This window comes from Petromyzon marinus, chromosome 9 (assembly GCF_048934315.1).
Source record: "Petromyzon marinus isolate PM22_M1 ecotype Great Lakes invasive population chromosome 9, UKy_Petmar_22M1.pri1.0, whole genome shotgun sequence".
In the NCBI taxonomy this organism is placed as follows: Eukaryota; Metazoa; Chordata; class Hyperoartia; order Petromyzontiformes; family Petromyzontidae; genus Petromyzon; species Petromyzon marinus.
This window is the reverse complement of record NC_133675.1, coordinates 11,919,717-11,942,989: the sequence shown is the minus strand read 5'-3', so window position 1 is coordinate 11,942,989 and position 23,273 is coordinate 11,919,717. Positions and strand designations below refer to the sequence as shown.

The 23,273-nt window shown below is 43.5% G+C and overlaps 1 protein-coding gene across 4 annotated transcripts in view; it reads right to left on the bottom strand.

Annotated features, from left to right (window-relative positions):
- LOC116940516 (cytosolic purine 5'-nucleotidase-like) overlaps nucleotides 1–22,528 on the bottom strand; it is a 49,221-nt gene extending 26,693 nt beyond the window's left edge. Inside the window, exons 1-7 of one of the 4 annotated variants that reach the window (XM_032950432.2) lie at nucleotides 22,223–22,528; nucleotides 18,719–18,853; nucleotides 14,378–14,451; nucleotides 11,246–11,363; nucleotides 8,810–8,905; nucleotides 8,017–8,108; nucleotides 6,144–6,201 (exon numbers count right to left, since the gene is read on the bottom strand). In XM_032950432.2, the coding sequence (XP_032806323.1) occupies nucleotides 6,144–6,201; nucleotides 8,017–8,108; nucleotides 8,810–8,905; nucleotides 11,246–11,363; nucleotides 14,378–14,451; nucleotides 18,719–18,819 (539 nt within the window). In that variant the 5' untranslated portion in view covers nucleotides 18,820–18,853; nucleotides 22,223–22,528. Of the gene's footprint in view, nucleotides 1–6,143; nucleotides 6,202–8,016; nucleotides 8,109–8,809; nucleotides 8,906–11,245; nucleotides 11,364–14,377; nucleotides 14,452–18,718; nucleotides 18,854–21,828; nucleotides 21,975–22,222 lie in introns of those variants that run through there. The other 3 variants (XM_032950435.2, XM_032950434.2, XM_032950436.2) reach the window with 3 other exon arrangements.
- Nucleotides 22,529–23,273: the final 745 nt, after the last annotated feature.

The following is a 23,273-nucleotide window of genomic DNA, read 5'->3' as shown; positions in this document are numbered from 1 at the left end:
GGTATACATCGTTAATTCGTTCCCGAAGGTATGACTTATCCCGAAAATGGCATCTACCAAACGAATTTTTCCCATAAGAAATAAAGGGAAAGGAAATAATCCGTGCATGTGTTCTGGAAGGGTCGCGAAATGATATTTTTATACGTGCATGTGTTCGGGAAGGGTCCCGAGGCCTATATAAGACGAGCGAACGAGCTCGGAGGGGAGTGGGCTGAATACAGACGACAAGACAAGTTGAAGCCGGACCAGCATAGGTTAGCTAGAATATCCCTGTGGGCGTGAGCGCAGTCCGTACATCGGCATGCTTAAACGCCGCAGCTGCCGTGGTATTGACCTGCTGAGACAGCGAGACACGGCAGCCGAAGGGACGAAGGGAGGACCGCAGAGAGTGAGACCGGGAGGCGGCGAGTGAGAGAGCGAACGAGCGGCGCACGGCGGAATCTCGGCATGCTGCAACAAGTGCTGTAATGTTGACATCGTGAATAAAGTGGCCCGGAAAGAAAAAGACAAGAAGTTGTCTGCCTCAAATCTACAAAACTACACAAATGTAATGACAGGGTGACACCTACCGGCCTATAGGGGTAATTACGCTTATAGCTGCATTGCATAATGCCGTATTATTGTAATGACAGGGTGACACCTGCCGGCCTGTAAGGGTAATTACGGTTATAGCGGCATTACATAATGCCTTATTATTAAGGGGTCTATCTGGGGTAAAGGTCAAGGGCGGAGTCAGTCGAGAAGCTCCGGGAACCATCCCGAAGTGTCTGGAAGGTTCTAGAAAGGGGGCGTGGCCAGAGGTGCAGCTTGGCCACACCAGGCAGATTTCGGGAGCACCGAACCAGAGCTTCGGAACTGTTAGCGTGGGGTCTGGGTTCTGGTTGTGTCGCTGCCGTCGTCATCTCTTCGTCTTCGACCACGTGGCTGGTTCTTCTGCAAGACCAGCTCCTCTCTTCGTCTTCGACCACGTGGCTGGTTCTTCTGCAAGAGCAGCTCCTCTCTTCGTCTTCGACCACGTGGCTGTTCTTCTGCAAGAGCAGCTCCTCTCTTCGTCTTCGACCACGTGGCTGGTTCTTCTGCAAGAGCAGCTCCTCTCTTCGTCTTCGACCACGTGGCTGGTTCTTCTGCAAGACCAGCTCCTCTCTTCGTCTTCGACCACGTGGCTGGTTCTTCTGCAAGAGCAGCTTCTCTCTTCGTCTTCGACCACGTGGCTGGTTCTTCTGCAAGACCAGCTCCTCTCTTCGTCTTCGACCACGTGGCTGGTTCTTCTGCAAGACCAGCTCCTCTCTTCGTCTTCGACCACGTGGCTGGTTCTTCTGCAAGACCAGCTCCTCTCTTCGTCTTCGACCACGTGGCTGTTCTTCTGCAAGACCAGCTCCTCTCTTCGTCTTCGACCACGTGGCTGGTTCTTCTGCAAGACCAGCTCCTCTCTTCATCTTCGACCACGTGGCTGGTTCTTCTGCAAGACCAGCTCCTGTCTTCGACCACGTGGCTGGTTCTTCTGCAAGACCAGCTCCTCTCTTCGTCTTCGACCACGTGGCTGGTTCTTCTGCAAGACCAGCTCCGTCGCCACCGCTGCGCTCGTCAACCAGCCAGCGTGGCTACGCAGGACGGAGATGGGCTGCGTGTTTGGACAGCCTAGGGGTGTAGCCGTGTTACGAAGTGTACCGCCCTGTCTGCTCTTAATAAATAAGAAGCCTTCTACTCGATGTGTGTCAGAATTCGCTCACTACACAAGTATTAACAGATGCTGTATTTTGTGCTGTGTTTTCCATCAGTTTTACCTTGTTATATTGATTAAATACGTTGGAGTCGGATGTTCACCCTGGCTCTGAAGGTTTATTGAATGCGAGGTTAACTACTCGGATAGTTGTGCAACGCAGCGCACAGCGAGGCCGAGACAATACAATAGTATGGCCCTTGCTTTTTTTTTATCAAGGTTACCCTATTCAAAGCAGGGACATTTTACAGCGGAAAGCTGTGTGGAACGCAGTGTTTTCTTGAACGAACCATCAGATTGTTTACAGTCATGTACTATATATCCCAGCAGATAGCATTCGTAAAACACCCACCCATTTCACACTGGTGGTGAAGGTAATACTAACCATATCTCTGCAATAAATCTGCCTCTCATTGTCCTTGTCCTGTGGTGATAGGTGGCAGGAATTACCGCTAAGGCACAGAAGTTGTGATGTTACCTATTAATTTGTCCATGTACTCTATTCCTGTTGTGGCACGTGCCAATTTACCGTCATACACGGTGTCCATGGAGTTAACAATAAGTCAATTCACTGCTTAGCAAGGGCCCGCCCACTCTGTGCTGGTAATGTTGGTTGTTTGACGATACTTCACCACGTTGGTCAGTGCGGATTGGTGGAGTAGTGATGGTGGCGAGATGTTAACTACCTCACCCGGTATGCAGGAGATTGTGGATCAGATCCCGACCCTGACACCTGTATATTTAGAGTTTGTATGTCCTCCCCATGGTCGCGTGGATTTTTCTCCAGGTCCTCCAGTTTTTCCCTCCACATTTAGAATCAACATGCGTTTAGAATATTTGGCTGCTAAACATTTCCATATGATGAGCCACGTTGTTGAGTCTTAATTTGTAGGCCAGGTCGCTTCTGAAAAACAGCTATATATACTCTTGGGTCTTTTGGTCAAGTCACGTAAATAAAAAAATAATAGATCACGACGTGTTGATCGCAATACAAGCAATTGTCTTCTCTCGCCTCAAGACGATTGCTTGTGTTCCAATCAAAACGTCGTAATCTATTATTTTTTATTTACGTGACTTGACCAAAAGACCCAAGAGTATGAATTCCTGCAGTCACGAAAGCTTTAAATCAAGATTTAACAGCTACATATAAATATAGCTCAGTGGACCTTCCTTACCTGGTAAAATAAAATAAATAAATAAATCGTATTGTTTATTGTTTGAAGTGGCAGGCAGGACCCGTTGTTCATATCGCTTGCCCACTGACGTTAGCCGTGGCCACAAAACTGAATTGGGTCGCTGAGTTCATAGCTAAGTTGCGTGAACCATTGTGCCAGTGCTCAATAAAAGGTATCATTCGTTTTTAAAGAATCGCGAGTAGACGGCAGTTTCAAGTGCGAGGTTTAACGCTGATGTTACGTGAAAGGTGAGGTGTATGCCAAAAATCACAAAAGCTCAAGCTGCTAACAGAAGCATTTGAAGCAACCACAGCTGAGATGGGATGTGTTTTGTCAACACCATAACAGATATGTGGAGGCTTCAACAATTGAGACTCGTAAAATAAATGCTTCATACTTACATGTGCATCTTAGCCTCCATCAACCTCGTTCAAATTTCTGTCTATCGATAGTTATTTAACTATATTAGACAGCATGTCTGCTAAGCCTCCATCTTAACTTACATAAACTGGGAGTTAACCTGTATTTGCAAGATCCATGGAGCATAGTTCAAATCTGTTATATCTCCAGCTATATGACAAGTCTTTTATGCTTATTCACAAAAAACTCATCCCTATGCATTTTAGCCAGGCGCTGGTAGTGTGCATCTGGAGTGCAGAGGCAAGAGTTTTGTTCAGAAGTCTCCTGACGTGTCCAAAGAGGGAATAGCGTCTACCTGTGATGATGTCCCAGATGCATTGATTGCCTGGTTTGTGACGATGTCGCACCCCACGACTCTGACAATCTAGCACTGGCACCTAATGCGGAAAGACTGTAGAGTTGTCTCCCGTGTTCCTTCAGCAGTGTCCACGCCTTTGAACAACCCACACGGCAGCACTGGCAGGATGCAAGTGCTGTGTATATTCGGCTTTTTTGTTGCAAGGCTTAGCCACTTGTTTCTCCAGGCGTGGACCACCTGACCCAAAAATTATCCATCAGTGATGCACCTCTGGTGATTAGCTGGAAGAGTCGAAGTCACATCCTCGTTATGGAAATGTCTTTGTGGCTTCGACGACTTATCCCACGAGCAGGACGGGGATTCACGGGGGCTCGTGACCTAGTGTATCGGATTAAAGTTTTCATCCAGGAAGTGTGCATCCACATGATGCTGGCCTCCTCTTCCACCCGATGGGAGTGCTGCCAATCATTGATTATTGGGCCTCTTTGTTAACAGAGCTGCGTCATGTGCATAATCAAGGTCCGTGAATAGCGAGTCTCTGATTTGCATGCCCGGGTCACCGCTGCATCAACTGAGAATCCAGTAGACGGCACAACAGAACAGGGCTAGAACGAAAATGCAGCTCTGCCGAACCCCAGACGTGGTGGCAAAGGAGCCAAATATGTTGGATCCAATGCCTTCACATGAGTGGGTTCCCGCATGAAGGTCCTGGATCAGCCTGAGTTGAAATGGGGCGGGGGGGGGGGGAGTATACGGTCGCTTTGGGGGCTCTCACAGGGAGTTTTGGTCGAAGGTAACCTTAATATCGATGTAGGCCACTTGGAGTGGTCTCGTCAACTGACGGTTGAGCTCAAACAGTGGTCACTGTGGCCATCGTGGACTGTTGTAGTGGACCACAATGGGTCAGCAAAAACTCGACACGGTTGAGTAAGACGTGGCTTTACACTTTTCCCAGTGCTGAGAATAGTGATAAGATGGTAGTTGGGGCAAAGGTTTGGGTACCTTTTGGCAAAATCATCTCCAGTTTTTTATTTGAACCTTCACTTCTATGTTGAGTACACACAGCTCTACATTAGCATTGACTCTGTCAACCCAACCACACTGTCCACACTCACATTCTGCTGTATTGCAGTCTCATTGAGGAATTGCTTCTAACTTTCTCCAGCTAACTGTATCCAGAACTGCAGTGTAGACTCCTGAATGGTAACATTCACTGAGTAACGACTCTAGTTTGACCATGCACCTCTTAAACTCTGACATTGTAATAAAGTGGTACTCGAGATATTTTTAGAAAAATAGCCTAACCTCGGGGGATTCATGATGCGTCAGTGGAAACATCAATTAGAAACCCAAATGAAATCGAAAATCAATAAGGACCACTTTTTTGTAACCTATGTAGCATGTACAGCAGAATGCATTATCCAATGCTCAGTGGCAGATCCTAAATCTGAAGAAAAATAAACTACATACCTTAAGTAATTCCAAGCCAGAGAGTGTTCATTTTTTCAAAAGGACTTCAATGTTTATTTTCTAAATCAGCAATTGAGTTGCATAGTTGAGAGTTGGCCAAGTAGATGTTTGCATTCTACCACATATAATGTGATATCTCTCCACAGAGCGTTCTGCCACTTTGCCTCTGCACCTTACCCCACACCATATGCACCCAGGAGCTGGGTTAGGTGTCCACGTCGTAGTCAATGATTGGTATGAAAGTGGTTTATGTATCCATAACCCTGCCCCATCAGAGGCAGTTGGTTGATAAAGTTGGGATCTTCTTCTGATCTCCAACCAGGTCTACGTTGTGCTCTGGTGATCGGGCTTTTGTTAGCGTGGCACCCAAGCTATGAAACACCTTGCCACTTGAAATCAGACAATCAGAGCAATTCGATATAATTCTATATATTTAAGTCTGCCTTGAAACCCCATCTCTTTAAACTGGCCTTCCACCTTTAAATTCGTTAGCTGCCCTGGTTCTATTTTTGTTTCCGGCTTTTTCGTGCATTATGCCTTGGGATCCCAGGATGGAATGCGCATTATACATTAGAATTATTATTATTAAGTTGAATAATAGTCTATGGTTACTGTTTTAGGTAGTATGTAACCTCTTAAACTGGTATGTTTGCTGCACTAATTGTATTACTGATGATGCCAGTTGGCAGCAAAATGCAAGAGAGACTGGGAGTGGCAAAGCACGCAACATGCTTTCTGACTTACCCAGCATGTCCGGCAAAAATCAGACAACTTAAATGTATGGCTACTCATTCAATGGTGGCAATTGTGAGAGCACTCAAGTTTTCCTGTCTGCAAACGTATGCCATTTGAGCCTGTGCCATGACTTGTCAGCAGGCCGTCACCACCGTACATGGCTTCAGAGCTCACCAAGCATGGCAAAGATGCCACTCAGCCATCGTACAACGGTGGTCACTGTAGGTAGTAGAACAAGCAGACGAATTCCGAGAGGGGAGGTAAGTATGTCATTGTGACATGTGGAGTGTGGTGTTTTATTTTGAGCAAAAAATGTAGACGTCACCTTATATAGCGAGTGCAGTTGATGAAGAAGTCCACAAGGCATGCATAAAGGTAGGTCTCTGGTGGACAGGTAACAGATACATAAGCACTGTTTAGTAATTGTAGAAGTAAACCATACATCAAGAATGGCTTGTGTACTTTTATATTTGCAGAGTGTGCAACTTGTATGCAAAACCTCTATATGGTCTGCAAATGAACAATAAAAATAGTGGTTTTGGTTATATAGCTTTCAGGGTCTATGTCAGGTCTCAAAAGCAAATAAAATTATAATGAGATAACTTAGGAGGAAAACAAGAGAGTGTTAGTTTAACACGTAGGCTTTCGCGACCAATATCATCAATAATAGAGTAATTTTGGGTTAGATCGCGTAAATATATAAATGTGTCATTAAAACCCGCCACCACCCGACACAGCCAACTAGTAAGGGTTGTCACGTAAACAGAACGTGGCCAATTCGTCACTAGCACAGCACACCGGTGTGTTGGAGAGCCAAGCCACAACATTTAGATTTACGTGACAACCCTTACTAGTTGGCTGTGTCGGGTGGTGGCGGGTTTTAACGACACATTTATATATTTACGCGATCTAACCCAAAAAAAACTCTATTATGGAAGAGAGTGTTAATTCCACCAAACACCTGAGCACCACTAGAGTAACATCAATACAATGAACTGCCAAGCACAGGTATTGGCCAATGACAAAACTTTAAGATCCTCTGTAATGCATTAACAGACTGTTGTTAGTGAGCACCATGAAGACCAACATGGCACAGAAGGGGGTGGTGTGCCTAGCGCCATGCCCCACCGCATTTGTCTCCCCATTGGTGCTGTTTACACACCACACCAGGTACTCATTTTAAGGCTGCGTCAACCTCAGGGAGGCCCAGGACTAGTTAGATATTCACCACTGTTGTTGGCCGTGCTAACCACGACACTACTCCCCACCATAAAAAATATATATTTTAACAGGACAAAATGTACACATATATACGAGCAGGGCCTAATAAAACGTGCCTACAGGCACATGCACGTTTCTTGCTTCTCGACCAAACTTTGTGTTTATGTTTCTTGACTAGTAAACACTCATGTACGTACAGTACATCACAAGGATGTCACTCACTCATCGTAAGACTTAGTAGCAAACTACTAAGCCATATGTTCTACGCTTAATTGCAAATTGTTGTGATGGGTATGAATCCGTGGAATCTTTTTGTTTTATTATACTCTGCATACTATCAAATATTAGCGCAAAAAAAAAACTAATTTCATATGTACAAAAAATTGTATTAAAATCTACTGAATTACTGCTAGCAGAAAGCCCTGATGCATATGGATGTGTTGGAGGTTGTAGGATGTAAATGCTTTAATGAATATCATTTATTCCTGGGCATATTCGGTTTGTATACCAATGATGCAGAAACCATGTGGAAATGTCACACAGCAGTGCACTTCATGTTTCAGAGATTGGTTTGTGGAATAAATGTATCACTGAACTTCTTGCAAAAAAATCAGAAAATTGACCCTTTTATCCTTTAAATTAGCAGATAATGTCACCTTCATAACATAAGTCTCTCTACGGAATAAATAAAAGTATTTTTTTCACATCCCATCGACCCCATTGCCTTTTGAGAATGCATAATTTCAGCAGCATTCCACCAGCATCAATGCTGTTGAAATCACGTACTCCCAGAAGGCCGTGGGGCTTTTGTAAGTTACTTTTATTTATTGTAGACTATTCTATCCTTTGCGTATGGCAACATGTTCGGAAGATAAATGTAGACTTGGAACCTTGAAGGGCATGTATGATATCATATTATATGTGAATAAATCCCAATGACCACACCACATCTATTCAGGAAATTGAACTGGCCTTACCAGGGAGGTTGAAGAGAGTGTTGAGGACATAGAATCTCTCGGTATCATCTCTCTGGATGAACTTGTTTGAGTACTGCTCTCTAATCTCAGGCCTAAAATACAACAGACAACACAGGAAGCCACGAAAGATATGTTAAGACACTAAGACTATCAGACATGTATAAGTACTGTATCTAAAGACTACCTAAGTAATCATTGCCACAATCCACTGATAAACGTATAATGTGTTTTTAAGCTACTTGTATATTAACCCTCAATTATTACCAATAGAATTGCATAATTGAAGAAAGTATGTCTAATTATCAATGGAAAACGTAAAGCACGTACCCAAGGTTACTTTACAATTATCCTCTAAGTTGGTATGCAATATGGTCTTCTTTGTATGAAGCATTGTAATCAAGGTACAGAAAATAAACTTATTACAGGCATCGGTTTGGCATGTGCTCTGACATTGCCAATATTTGATCTGAAATTAAGAGTGATTTTCCAAACCATTCGATCATATAAAGAGGAGAAAAAATTGACACATTTATGGGTTGTAAAACTTACAAGAAAACACAAAGTGCTGCATTTTTATGTTTGCTTCTATATGCAAATATTGCATGTTCAGCATACATTTTGAAATATTTTGATTGTCGGTATACTGTATGTATTTTTTAACCTTTCCGTGTTCAACTTAAATCATAGGTGGGTGAATTTTCTGCATCGTATAAATCCACGAGTCGTCTTTACCCCGCAGCTCCGATTAGCAAAGTTGGCTACGTATGGTGTGAAAGAAGTTCAACATACATACCCCTTCATGAATTTAAATCCGTGGACGCAGACCAAGAGATTACCATATGCGTCCACCTTCAGTAGGTTTCCATAAAGAGTGTCAAAAACCATCCCCCTGCCAAGAGAAGAAAATTGAAGACATACCAACAACTCACTCATTTGTATTTCACAATTGCGCATATATTTTACATCTATCATGATGGCTAAACGTTGTTTATTCCGTTCCTAAATGGGCCTGGGGTGGAGCAGTGGTGGCACAGTGGTTTATGTATTGCATTATGAACGATGCAGACTTACTCTGATCTGGCCAGGGCAAACATCGATGGCCGTGGCAAAACGTTGCTGAATATGTCCTGGGTATTCCCATTGCCATCCCGTTGTGAAATATGGCCAAACAACCCCCACGACTGACGAAGCAGATAAAGTCCTTCACAAAGTAGTGGATTGACAAAGGGCTACAAATGACTGTACTCTCATTATGAATGGTCCTTGTTAATTTAGGTGTTTAAAAATAAACAACCATTGTTATCCTGATCCAATGACATGTTCACATGTCACGTTGCAATAGGAAATAAAATATGTTTAAGCAGAGTATTTCAAATTAATCCAGCTACCACAAAGATAATCGTTTAGGTGGCTGCTATGGAAAGAAGTCAAATATTTGAATCCATAAATTACCTTTATCACTACACCCCCTAGCCACCACCAGCATCACCCTCTGCCTCACCCGGGGTGTGTTCAATGGGCCAAGAGGGCTTTGCCATGGCGCTCGGAGGCAGAAGTCAGCTCTCATTGTGAGATAACTTTTTCAAATGGCGGAGAAAATTTGCACAAGCAAAGGGTTTAAACATCAATATATATGTTTAGTTACTCATATAAATGTACTAGTCGTATTGCAATTTACCCCCCCAAAGCTATTTGAGAATCGTTACGATTTGATGAACTAATAAATGCGGTAAACTTGTTTTTTTACAGTTATGTGAATGTAGCAGCCTCTAGTGGCTGCAGGGGCTCGCATGAACCTGTTGCATGCAACAATTGCGAATAGAAAAACATCGAATCTCGAACACACGTGATGGGCTGTTAAGTACCGCGGGTTCTAAGAAATGATACTGATCGATTAATCGATGCATCGTTACTCCCCCCCATGATCCACCCGCCACCTTCAAACAACCGGACAATGCCCACCGAACGCTCAGCGCCACAGACCGTTAGCTCCTGTCACGGCACGCTCTGGGCTAACGGAGCCGTTCAACAGAGAGGCTCGTTCTGGTAGCGGTCTGGAGTGCTTGGTGCCCGTTGGACGCACCCCTCCGTACGACACCTCGCAATGGATTAAGTTCACTGCAGGTGAGGATAATGTCACACAAAACATGCAGGACGTGAACGCGAGAACTCGTGTGGAGCTTGGTGCGAGCGGTAAATGTACGCAGATTGGGTTATCAGAAACACCGGGTGTTTCGGTGAGCCGTGGATATTCTGGTGCTAATATCGTATCAGTTGAGTTTGTTTTTGTCCAGAACAGTAATGGAGATTCAAATAACTTTACTTATTTAAGATTATTAAAGAAGGCATACAATGATAATACAAATGACGACTCAAATAACGGTCTCAATTACTTGAGATTTAGAATGGTAACAAAGAGCTCACAAAAGATTCGAATTATTTCTGCATATTAATGTACATTACATGATGGTATTTTTCCCATAAAAGCCAGTACCAATTCCATAGAAAATATGTCTTTACCAAGATGTGTGGTTTGACTCAAACAGGCATTTTTAAAAGTTTAACAATGATGCACTCCCCCGATTCAAGGAAAATGACTTCCCACACCAAACCTATCTTTCCAAAAACACTCCTGCCCACACGTACGAACTCTGCACTGAAAAATGTCCTGCCCCTAATAAATAAGGTTAAACATGTTAGTTTATAGAATAAATATATTGTATTCACTAATTTCTATAATAAGCAGGTGCAGTGAGATTCAGGAAGGCTCCGTGAGGTAGTGCTCGTGAGTGAGGAGTAAGGCGACACGTTTATGGGGGCTTAGGGCTGTTAAAGCCCTGGGGACCCCACTTTTGTACTCATACTCCCTTTCCCTTTTAACTGTCTTACATGAAACATCGCATTGTTATTTACGAGGCATATTTCAGGTGTAGTTTTTAAATGTGATATGCGAATTATAAAGTTAAGTAAAAGTTAACACGAACAAAACTATTTTAATTTTGGCTATATATAACTGGTAGTAATTCACACAATTATGCTTTGGTTTAAATAAGCAAATTACACTGTAGGATGTATCATCTTGCTACATTATGGCATTTAAACCATTATAAAGCAGTATATTTATTTTTTGGTTGGGGGGGGGGGGGGCTCAATGGTCATAAGATAACTTTAGCAGCCCTCTAAAGGCCCCGCATTAATCCGACACTGGCCAGGAGGGGTTCATCCTCACCTGATGGGGAACTCGGGATCGTACTCAAAGTTGTGCAGCTCTTGAGGGTAGCCGATGGACACCAAGCGCTCGATGGTCAGATCAAACTCCAGGGCTTCGTACTCTGGTGAGCGGTACACTGTGGGAGGGAATCTGTTGTCGTGACGCGCCAGACAGTCCTCTGTTCTCTTTGTGCAGGTGGTAAAAAATAATTATCAGTGTACAATATGTTCAACCGCTAAGCACTTAAATACGGTGAGAAGTCCACAAGGTAAATTAAGGACTGCTCTCTGTAATTATCTTGACGATTTTTCCAATCCAAATGAAATGTCACAATACTGTATACTTTCTTCATGTGTTTGTTTTTTTTGTTAATTCGCAATTAGAGAAAAAAAATATTTACAGTAAAATACTCATTGAGAATGTTTATCAAGTCTTTCACTAAAATGGGAGCTTATTTATGTTTTAAGCTTCAGAAGTTAATATTTTCCACCACCGATTCTTCCAGAAAGAATGCATATGTTTAAAAGAGCAACCATTATATTGGACTTGCAGGTCACTTCCAGAAAGCTATTGTAACAAGCACTGAATATTCCTCCTTACTTATCATGCGACTGCCCACATGGTGCATGCGTGATCGGCTAAAGGGTATACATGCAACTGCAGGAAAACGTGAGAAAATTATTAACCAATATTAAATGAGTGATACAAGAAGCATCCAGGAACAAATGGACCTGTCCACGTGTTTTTTTAACATGAACCCACATCAAGACATGAGTGCAAAGGGCTAATTCCAGACCATGAGCAGAGTACTTTTTGAACACTTTAGTGCAACAGGGTAAAGGTGCCAAGCATAAAGTTGTGCAAAGGTGACGTTTGACCTTTCACTTGATTGGGCACTTCCACGAACAATAAATGTGATAAAGTCATCTGTGGACCACGGGTGCCAGCGACATATCAGGTACCCGCCTCACAGCCCAGCACATTGACACAGTTCTGATAAGCAGCCTGTACTATGCCACCTTTTGAACTGATCTTGTACGGCATCAGCTAATGGGAGGCCCTCATTCTGAGCACGAAAGCCATACGCACGTAGAACAATAAACCACGTCTTGTGAAAGCACTCCTGCACGATTAGGATGGCCGATCAATGCTTCAGCTTATCAGCCTCTAACCGTGGTCGGGTGGATTTTTCTATGAGTCCTCCGGGTTTTCCCTCCACATTTAAAAACATGCGTTATTTGGCTGCTATACATTTTCACATGATAGGCCACTTTGTTGAGCTATTATTCGTGATAGCCAGGTCGCTTCTGAAAAAAGAGCTGTATAGCTCAGTGGGCCTTTCCTGGTAAAAAAAAAACATTTAAAGTACATCGCAGTATTGATTGTCGAGGAAACCTTGACTGTGCATTTTGAACTTGAGCCAATGCAATTGGCTATGATATTGTTTGGGACGTCACATGTGTTACTGCCAGCAGTGGCTATGTCTAATACCCTAAATTCATTTACAATTGAACTGTTTCTAATTTGGATGCAGTAACGTGGCTATTAATGATTTAAGGCAATGCTGCTATTCATCACACCATGAGCTATGCTCAATTGGGTGAAAGGTGCATGGTGTGATGAAAACAAACTAGAGTGCCCTGTATAAATGATTGAAACAAATTTGCATTCATTGTAGCATGAAAGAGGAAAAATATTTGAAACATCATGTTCATATTTCCACAGCCATTTGCCCTTTTGTAAAGGGTCTGAGTCTCCAATAGTGAGTTAGAAAGGTGACTTAAACATTCTTTGGGTTTTTCGGTAAAATTACGTCGATAGGTTCAAAGAAAATACAAAAGACTACGACGTTTCGATCGCATCACAAGCGGTCGTCATCAGGAAAAGGTTGTTAGCTTCTAAAGGCAAACTGTTTCTAAAGGTTTTAAATGGACGTAGCCCAAATATCAGCAGCATGGGCGGGGAAGCTAATGTTAATGTAAGTGATGGGCAGTGACCGCGATTGGTGGTGGGTTTCCACCAATTAAAGGGCTGCCAGGTAAACATTTGCATGTTAATGTAAGATCGGTGAGCGGCCTCCATGGCTAGCGTGCTGAGGTGGCTATGTTAATGTGAGAGATTAGCATGTTGATGGGAGATCGCAGAGCCACCGCCACGTCGAGGTACGGCGCACGAAGGTGGCTGTGTTGGTGTGAGAAATTTAACCTGTTAATGTAAAATCGGAGAGTAGAAAATAACAACTAACATCGGAAGGTGGTAGGATGGGAACATCATGGCCAGTTTTGACTTAAACTGGTTGATAACGTCCTTCCAATGATTACTGAGTTTGTACCCATCTTCTCAGTTGAAATTGTGTCTGTGTCTGTATATATGGATGGCTTCATGAACGAATCTTTGTTGATAGCCAATGGGTTTGCAAAGTACCTTAGTCTGAGATAAATCAATATCGTGTGAGCCCACCGCATTAAAACAATGATCAGCCAGATCTGCCTTGTGTTCACGAACACAGTCCGAGAACAGAAGGCAGATCTGAAACATGTTAGGACCAATACCTCGGCCGTGGCTGCTCTTTAATTGGTGGAAACCCACCGCCAATCGCGGTCGCTGGGGGGAGGGAGGGGGCAGAGACGGGGAGAGAGAGGGGGAGGTAGAGATAGGGGTGTAGCTACCCCCCCCCCCTCTCTCTCCCCATTGTCTAACACACTTGGATTGCGCCCTCGCCTTCAGTTCCACCTCCATCTCTACACCCCTCTCTCTCCCCCTGTCTCTGCCCCCTCCCTCCCCCCATTGTCTAACACACTCGCTTTACTTGTGCTACTTGTACTTGTGGTGCTTTGCTCCTACATTGGTGCTGGCTGCCCCACCAACGCTGTTTAAGCCGCACAGCTTTGTTCACTCTGAAAGCCCTTAGAAGCAGTTGCGTTTTGAGGCTTGCCCCCTCTGTTCTCTCCGCCGGATGAAGACCGCTTGTGTTGCGATCGAAACGTCGTTGTATTCTTTTGCTTTTATTTTTTATTTATTTAAAAAATTGTATTTTATTTTAATTTTATTTTCTATCTACGTGACTTTACCGAAAGAACCAAGAATATGAATTCCTGAAATCACAAAAGTTTTAAGTCTAAATATATGCCACGTGCATTTTGTTCTTACCTGCCAGTGTGTAGTCCATTTCCAAACCAAAACATCGTATCCTCTCCACTGCTAAACTACGATTCACAAAAATCCTACAAAAGGATAAGCAGAGAATAAGTAGGTTTAACACTATAAAATTAAACCTACCACACTTAGTTATCATATATTTAAGTTCATGAACCCATCCGTGCAGACCCATGAGTGGGTATTCTCTTGTGAGATTTGGTTTACTCTTGGTGCTGCAGTTATATAGTACCCAAAGTTCGAATTCTCAGCCAGGGCTATCATCAGTGGTGAGTGATATTTGAATCGGCCTTGAGCACCACTGCACCAGCCCACACGGACCTTCCCCGTGATTGATCGACGTGGCATTTGTGTAGGCCTTCATTTGGCGGTGAATTGAGAATCGGCTGTAAACCAAATTGGAAAACAGATATGACTAGGGATAGAAGATCTGCATGTATCAAACAAGAATAAATACTTTTAACAAATACAAATACTTTTAATTGTGCTTTTGGTTATATGACACGCCAAGATAAAAACTAAATTTCAGTGTTTATATTTGTACATATGTGGATAATGCATACTCGTCCAAAAAAAGCATTGTGTTGAAAAAGCTCAACACAATTATCATAACTCTGTGCTAAGGGGCCGTCCATAAATGACGTCACGCGATTTTGGACGATTTTTGACCCCCCCCCCCTCGTCACACGGCGTCACAAAAAGTCAGACCCCCCCCTCAAATATGACGTCACAAAGCTCTGCCCCCCCCCCACCCCCCAAAAATAACACATGCTTCAAATCGCTTTAAACTATTGTCATTGTAGTGCGTATTTAATGTGGCGCTGCACTCTGATGTTGTAGGAGAAAACATGAAAAAGTCTCGTTAAAGGGAAACAATAAAATAATAAAATATATATAAAACAAAAAAAGAAAATTCTCACGACGTTTCGACCATAACACAAACAGTTATCATCAGGTGTGAAAAGCAGCGGCAAGAAACATTTGAAAGAAGTGTCGGTCCGCATCTATTTATTTATTTATTTCTAAACGGTGTATTCATTTATTTACAAAAAAAAACGTTAGCGCCACGGGCAGCGATTATTGTTTCCCTTTAACGTGACTTTACCGAAAGAGCTAAGAATATGAATTACTGCAGTCACGAAAGCTTTAAATCAAAATTAAAAAGTCTATTTAATTCAGTAGAACGTGTTGTCTATATTTATTGAAAGTTGCGCATTTTGATGTGACGTCACATTTCTCACCCCCCCCCCGTCACACATCGTCACAAATGTCTGACCACCCCCCCCTAGGTGCGTGACGTCATTTATGGGTGGCCCCTAAAGAGGAAATCACACATGTATACACACACACTATATAAAAGGTGAGATATGTTTAGTTTATGGCCCTTGCCCAAAAACGTTACCGATTAGACATGTGGATATGTTTTTGGTGGGGGGGGGGGGGGGGTGCAAAGGCCAAAAAAATACATTCAGTGTTATACATGTGTAGTGACATCGCGGATGTCACTGTTTAATGCCGGCTCTCGAGAGTCACGGCGTGCAATGTAACGACATCACAGACGCCACTATGGTGTGGGTGTAGACCGTGTAGTACCGGCCCTAGAGGGGCTCGGTGAGCACTGACTGGCAGTGCTGGATGGTACCACGCTCTGTGTGCAGTGCCGACCCCTACAGGATGGGGTGTCAGGGTGCCGGCTAAACGGATGGGGTTACTATAGGCCATGGCACTCTGGTTGACCCCGAAGGACACGTGACCGGTAAAGTCTCCACAGGGCCCCCAGGTCGGGGCTAGGGGTGATCACGTGTCAGGGATCGAGATCCTGCTAGAGGATTCTAGAAGGTGGGCGTGGCTAAGGGCGGGGCTAGCCACGCCACAGAGAATATAAGCCGGGTCCCCCAGAGGGACCGGGGCTGTTGTTCATCCTGAAGAAATCTACGTTCTACAAAGTCACCAACACGTGGACCTGGACCCAAGCTGGGGTCCGGTCCGTCGTAGCTACTTCCAGTGTAATTCGTGTAGTTAGCCTGGTGGTCCACCACCACAGATAGGTTGTTGTCTTGTTAAGGGGTAGTACCCCGTGTGTTGTTTTTATTAAATGTGTTGCCTCCAAGAAGTGCGTCTGCAACTCGGTTAAACTCACTACATATGTATACGTTTGTTCTTGATGAAAGTGTTGAGTATGTCTTATTTATGATTGTACACCACTGCCAATGCAATATGACGAGTTTTGTGTTGAACTTTGAAACAACCCAAACGTTGCCTTCTCGTGACGATGCGTTCAGGAAAGGAAAAAAAATGACTTTGAGTACAGCACCTGAACGCAATTGGTAATATTTCCAACAAATGTGTGTCCTTTGTCGATGACGAGTAAGCCACAGGGTAGAGTTGCTGATACTGTGCGTGTTATCAGGAGGGCTTCATCAATCCCTTGCGATGGAGACGATGGTGACATTGGTACGATCCACTGCATGTTTGGAGGTTGTGCACTCTGGCAGATAAACCTGAGTGTAGCTTTCTTTTTATGGTCACCATAATTTTTTGTTTAAACGTAAATATATAAATAAAACGTATACTGATCATGAGTCAAACAGGCAAACACTGAGAAAATAAGTTAATGTGGAGGTTAAGAAAGTGATTTTAGCAGCTTATTCAAGATGTGGACAACACTTAATTACTCTGGCTCAAATAATGTTGCTGCACAGTCATATACCTGTGATCACAATTAAGTGAGAACTCATGTATAACCCAAATACAAACTATTATATCATATCCTCAGCCCTTTGTCGATACACTACTAGATGAGGACCTCCCCACACTGTGTGGGTCATGGGGGTTTCTTTGACCATACTTCACCATGCTGGTCAGTGCGTATTGAAGGCGGGGAGCATGGATATATAACGGTGGATTTAATGCACTACCCTCTGCTGCCTCCAACATAACCCCGCAACAGCTAATATATCACAACGTATGGTGGTCGCCCATCCCAAGAACTATCCAGTAATAAACCTGCTTAGCTCCTGAGATCTGACAAGATCACGTGAATTCTGAGTGATTTGGTCACAAGCGAATGATATGTTTATGAAATATTTTTTACGAAAACAAATCAATGCACTACATTATCGTCATCATCATAACACCATCCTGTTTCGCAAGAGGTTAGGGGGATCACTTCAGCCACACCGATAGTCATATGCTGTAAAAAAGAAATGCATTTACGTCATCCCATTTTTATTTCATTTAATAATTTACTCAGCCACATGTTATACAAAAAGAAAAAAAACTCTACTGGTCCACAAAAAAAGTACCCATGTCTCGGTTATAAATAAATAAAATGTGTGTTGCTTTTTACGTTTCAAAATTACAATGTTGTAGGAGTACACTTCTGTGCAGGATTTGATGGAAATTTTCTGCTCTTTGTATTGATTTTTTTTGAAAGGCAAAAAAAACATTTTTTTTTTATCTAGAGGGCATGCGAACTTTCATTTCATAACACATATCAACGAAATGAGCACTAAAAGTCAAATCGTGCTATTGAAATCAAAGAATATATCTTTATTGATGCATACCTGTGTAGTGGCGTAACGCACGGGGTTTGCAAACAGCGAGTGCATTTTATGGTGAGCAGGTACAAGCGTCAAGACATGGAGTAGCCGCTAAATAGGCGCCAGCAATTAGGGGGAGAAGCAGTAATTAAGCGGGTGCATTTGGGGACAGGCAGGTGCGAGCATGGAAACACGGGGTAGACGCCGGAGAGGCGGGAGATTGAGGCAATAAGAGAGAGAGAGAAAGCACTGCAGGAGGCGCCGCTGAGATTCCAGCTTAATGGTGGGTAACTGAGGACCCTTAATGAGGAGGGGGATATCAGGGTGTGTGCGGAGCAACACGGTTGGAGCTGAAGGAACGAAGAGGACAAGAGCCGGGGAGAAGAAGCCTGGGACATCGCCCTCCACACCTCGTCCTCCCCAGCGGTGTTGGCTGATCCCCCGCTGGGGGCAAGGACCAGGGTGGAGGTGTGAGAGAAGAGTGACAGGCTAGTGGAGTATCAAGTGACAGGCTAGCGGAGTATAGAGAGAGGGAGTTCGGAGCAAGGGCGCATTGTGTTAGTGGGAAGAAATACAATGACACGTGAGAAAAGCTCAAAGTCTCCGTGTGAATACACCACTACACCTGTGTAATTGCACTGTAATCATATTTCATACTCAGGTAAAGAAGTTGGAAGGTTTGTCCTTATGTCGGATCGTGCCGTCAAAAAGTCACCACAATCATGAACGCAGATTCTTTAGCTGTGCCCTCTTGTGTGAATGAATTCTCGACAGCGACCTGGAGCACTCTCACCGGTGGCACGCCTCCCGTTTGTACTTGCGAGCTGTCATCATCCCATCGACGCTCACAGAAGGGTTCTGCTGCTGTTTGATGCTCTCGCACCAGGACGACATGGCGATGAGTTTGCTTTACACTTCTGGGTAAGGCCTTGGGGGAGCGAGACCACGTGTTTACCAGACAGGCACAAGTCACGTTTTTGTCACAAGCATAGTTAGGCAGCATCTCCATCATCACTGTCAGAACCAAATTAGAAAATCTAAAGCCATCGACCTGTGTTTGTTTATTCACGACATTCATACGTGTGATCCTTCATTAAATTGCACGTATGTTATGTCATATTAACTAAATTTATTTCTTCGTGCATACAAATTGTGGCACTCTTCATTTTTGTTAATTTGCATGCTTAATATGTTTGGTCTTCCCCCCCCACCCCCTAATTTATTCTGTGAAAAAAAGAATTGCTGTGAAAAAAGATTTTCACAGGACTTCTGAAAAATTATTCGAGTGGCACATTTATCTTAAAGAATAGAGGTGACACATACTCTCTGGTTCTTTCGGTAAAGGATTTTTATTTTATACCTACGTGACTTTACCGAAAGAACCAGAGAGTATGGATTCCTGCAGTCACGAAAGCTTCAAATCTAAATAGAGGTGACAGTTGTATATTCACTATGCTATGAGATTATCACGTAAAAATGATTTACCAATATTGAAATATTGAGAGCTGGAATGTAATTTGTTTATGTCTCAGACACCTTGAGACATTAGTGGAAGACGCCTTACAATAATATTAGTATATGTGTAGAGGTGTTACGGGAGGGTGACACGCGGTTGTAGGGTGGTGGCCACAACCACGTCCGCTACGGCTACCACCCTGGGGGGCTGTGGGGGACGCTGTGATCCCTCCCAGCCCCACCCCTCAGTGAGGGACAGTATAAAAGGTGGGACCTGGGGAGCTGAGAGGCAGTTCGACTCAAACAAGATGAAGAGCCAGTGAAGAAAGAAGATCGACTAGCCAGACCCTGGAACTCCTTTGGCCCGTTGTCCTTTTGAGGGCCGGGCAAAGCAAGCCAGGGTGTGACACCAGAGCCGCGAGGGCTGATGTCCTTCTGAGGGCCGGACTCGTGTGGCTGGTGGTCGGGACCTGCGCCGAAGCTGGGCTAGGTCAGATAGCCTCCTGAGAGAGGACCAGGATAGAGGGAACCAGGGAGCTAGCGTGGGCTAAAGCTCGGGGAGCATTCCCTCTGTAGAGTACGGGTGAAGAGGCCGTTACCTATTCTTAGCTCTTTCGGTAAAGTCACGTTGAAGGGAAACAATAAAATAATAACATATACACAAAACAATATATTTTATTATTTTATTGTTTCCCTTCAACGTGACTTTACCGAAAGAGCTAAGAATATGAATTACTGCAGTCACGATAGCTTTAAATCAAAATTTTGGCCGTTACCTCTTCAAGTATCAGATTCGCCACTGTAATTGAAGCGTCTGTAATAAATACGTGTTGCCTCAAGTGACCAGTCTCCGACGTCAATAAGGCCACTACATATGCATTGACCAAGCCAGGTTTAAGGGAATGATTCTCTATAATTGACCATATACATATGATAGTATAAAAATAAGTTCTGGAAAGCACTCATGAATATAAAATACTGTACTATCATGCCGAGCATTTGGGGAATATGAAATATGCATTTGACTCAGGAGAAATTGATGCAGTCATTCGAGTTCTTTCAAATCAATGCCTCAACAATATATATTGATATATGAATACAAAAACATTGACAAAACCGTAAGTTACACTGAGATTTCATGAAAAAGTAAAACACATTTCAAACGAGTCTAACAAGGAGTCGTGTATTCACCAAAATAATTTTGAGCCACATGAGACGATGTTTGTTAAAAGTTGGATTGGAGACATAAAGTCGTAAAATAATGGACACAATATTAACGGTCTCTCCTGACATTTCGTTTAAATGCCGCACACGTCGCTTAAAATATACTTGTGTTTGAGCAGTGGCTGTATGCTAGATGTTACTCTTCCCAGAGGACACAAGGCCATCACGTGATGGTAGTGCTTGAAGAGTGTTGTTAAAAAAACACACATGCAAGTTCGGAATGCTTAATAGTAGTTGTGCAACTCTAAGAGTTGTAAAAAAAACATTGTTAATTTATATTCAACAGTGCTAAAGACCAATGGATATAAAATTTCGATTTAAAGCTTTCGTGACTGCAAGGATTCATCTTCTTTGGTTCTTTCGGTAAAGTCACGTAGAATGAGAATAAAATAATAAATTGATAAAATAAAATAACACAATAATATTCTCACGACGTTTCGGCCACAACACAAGCGGCCTTCATTAGGTGAAGGGACGAGACTGTCTGGTAGGACAGCGCTGGAGTGTCCTACCAGACAGTCTCGTCCCTTCACCTGATGAAGGCCGCTTATGTTGTGGCCAAAACGTCGTGAGAATATTATTGTGTTATTTTATTTTATCAATTTATTATTTTATTCTCATTCTACGTGACTTTACCGAAAGAACCAAAGAAGACCAATGGATATATTACTCATGAGGTCACCATCGATACATTAATTAAACAATTGTATGTGGTTTAGGCAATGCAACCACACTGACTATAAAATATGGCAATTACAGCTGTTAGCATTTCTTAATCCAAGGACCCACCTTACATTTAGTAATTTATGTATATAATACATATATAAATTACTTAGCAGTGAAGTAGTGACACGTTGGCTAGCGTGGTGTATTATGATTAGCATGGTTGGCTATGTACGGTGCGAAACAAATTCGACATACAAACATAAGCCCTACAAATTTAGTTCGATTCCCAATCACGACTAATGTTGGAAGATAAATCGTAAATCAAGTTTGGCGAAAATGTATCCATGGTGGACTTATATTGTACATACGTCGTAAATGTGTGTTTTCCAAATTTTGTATCAACATTTTTACCAACATGTAAAAAAAATACATAAAATCAATACTCGATTGGATAATAATAACAATAATATTTCACAAATGTTATGCGATCAACTTCAACTCCATGGGACCAAATCCTAAAGACGCATTCGAAGCGGCGCTCAACGCACCAACACTCACAGCGTCGTCGTCATCATCATCATTGACCGCAACGGGCCTGATCCGCAGCTATGAGTAGGTAGATAGGCACGTTGTCAGCGGAGACCGAGATGAGGATGTTTGTCCGGTGTGGATAAGCGACGAGACAAAACGACCCTGCAATGACCCCTCCCCAACCCCCTGAAAGGCAAAAGCGTATCGATCCCCCACCCCCTGTGTGTGTGCGTTTCGGCACGACCGATCTCACGCGCCCCGGGCGCAGTCCACGCCAGCACAGCAGCACGGCAAAGCAATGTCCGTGGCCTTAAAATCACCGCTGCCGCATACGCCGTGAAACGGCTGCACTAAAAAACCACACCGACACACACACGCGCAGACACGAAACACGAAGCCTCTCGGAGTTGCGTCCACGTACCGATGATGATGTCTGTAGAGTGCAGCCGCGCAGCCTTGGGTTAAATATATATTTGTGCTGGTACGGTATCCTTGCCTGTTGACTCTCCTCGGCCCACCGTTCTCTCAGTGGCAGAGAGATGGCTGGCAGGGAGGGATAAGTCACCGAGCGCTCTCGCAGTCACCGCTGCTCCAATGCGCCGCCTGACATCAGGGTCAGTTTCAACGCTTGCGGAGTCGACAGAATGTTGTGTTGCGCTTGTGAAACACATACCCGTCATGGCACCAACACCATGCAGCCGAGCCTCCACTATTTTTAGTTGGCTATTGACATGGTGTTACCTCCTTGCAGTCCAGTAAAGTTTTAGTTTGCTTGCCTCATGCCTCGGAGTTAATTTCCTTTTTCACAACACGAGACTAAACGTGATCACACGAAAAGCAATCTCCGCCTCGCATAAGCATGAACTTAATTCGACGTCTTGTGTAGACGTAACCTCCATAATACATATGTGTCAATAAACCTGCCACCACCCGATACAGCCAATTAGTAAGGCTTGTCACGTAAACAAAACATGCCAATTCGTTACTAGTACAGCACACCGTTGTGTTGGAGAGCAAATCCACAACATTTACAATCTTGAGTACGACGTTTTTCCAGTAATTACAACCGGTATCATCAGGCGGCAGACAGATTTTATGGTTGACATTGGTCGAGAGAGCCGACGAGTTAGACGTAACCTATTTACGTGACTGTTAAGTTGACATAACTCGTGTCACCACGCGCATAATATGTTAACATAATTCCTGTTCGTGTGAATTGGTCGCCGCAGTGGCGAGATGTTTCTCCCTTGCCTGGTATGCAGGCGGTCGTGGGTTAGATCCCGACCCTGATGCCTGTTACATATTAGGAGTTTGAATATTCTCCCCGTGGTCGTGTGGATTTTTCTCCAAGCCCTCTGGGTTTTCCCTCCACTTTTAGAAACATGCGTTTAGATTATTTGGCTTAAAAAATTTCCCACGTGATAAGCCACTTTAACGCCAGGTCACTTCTGGCCTTTACCTGGTAAATACAA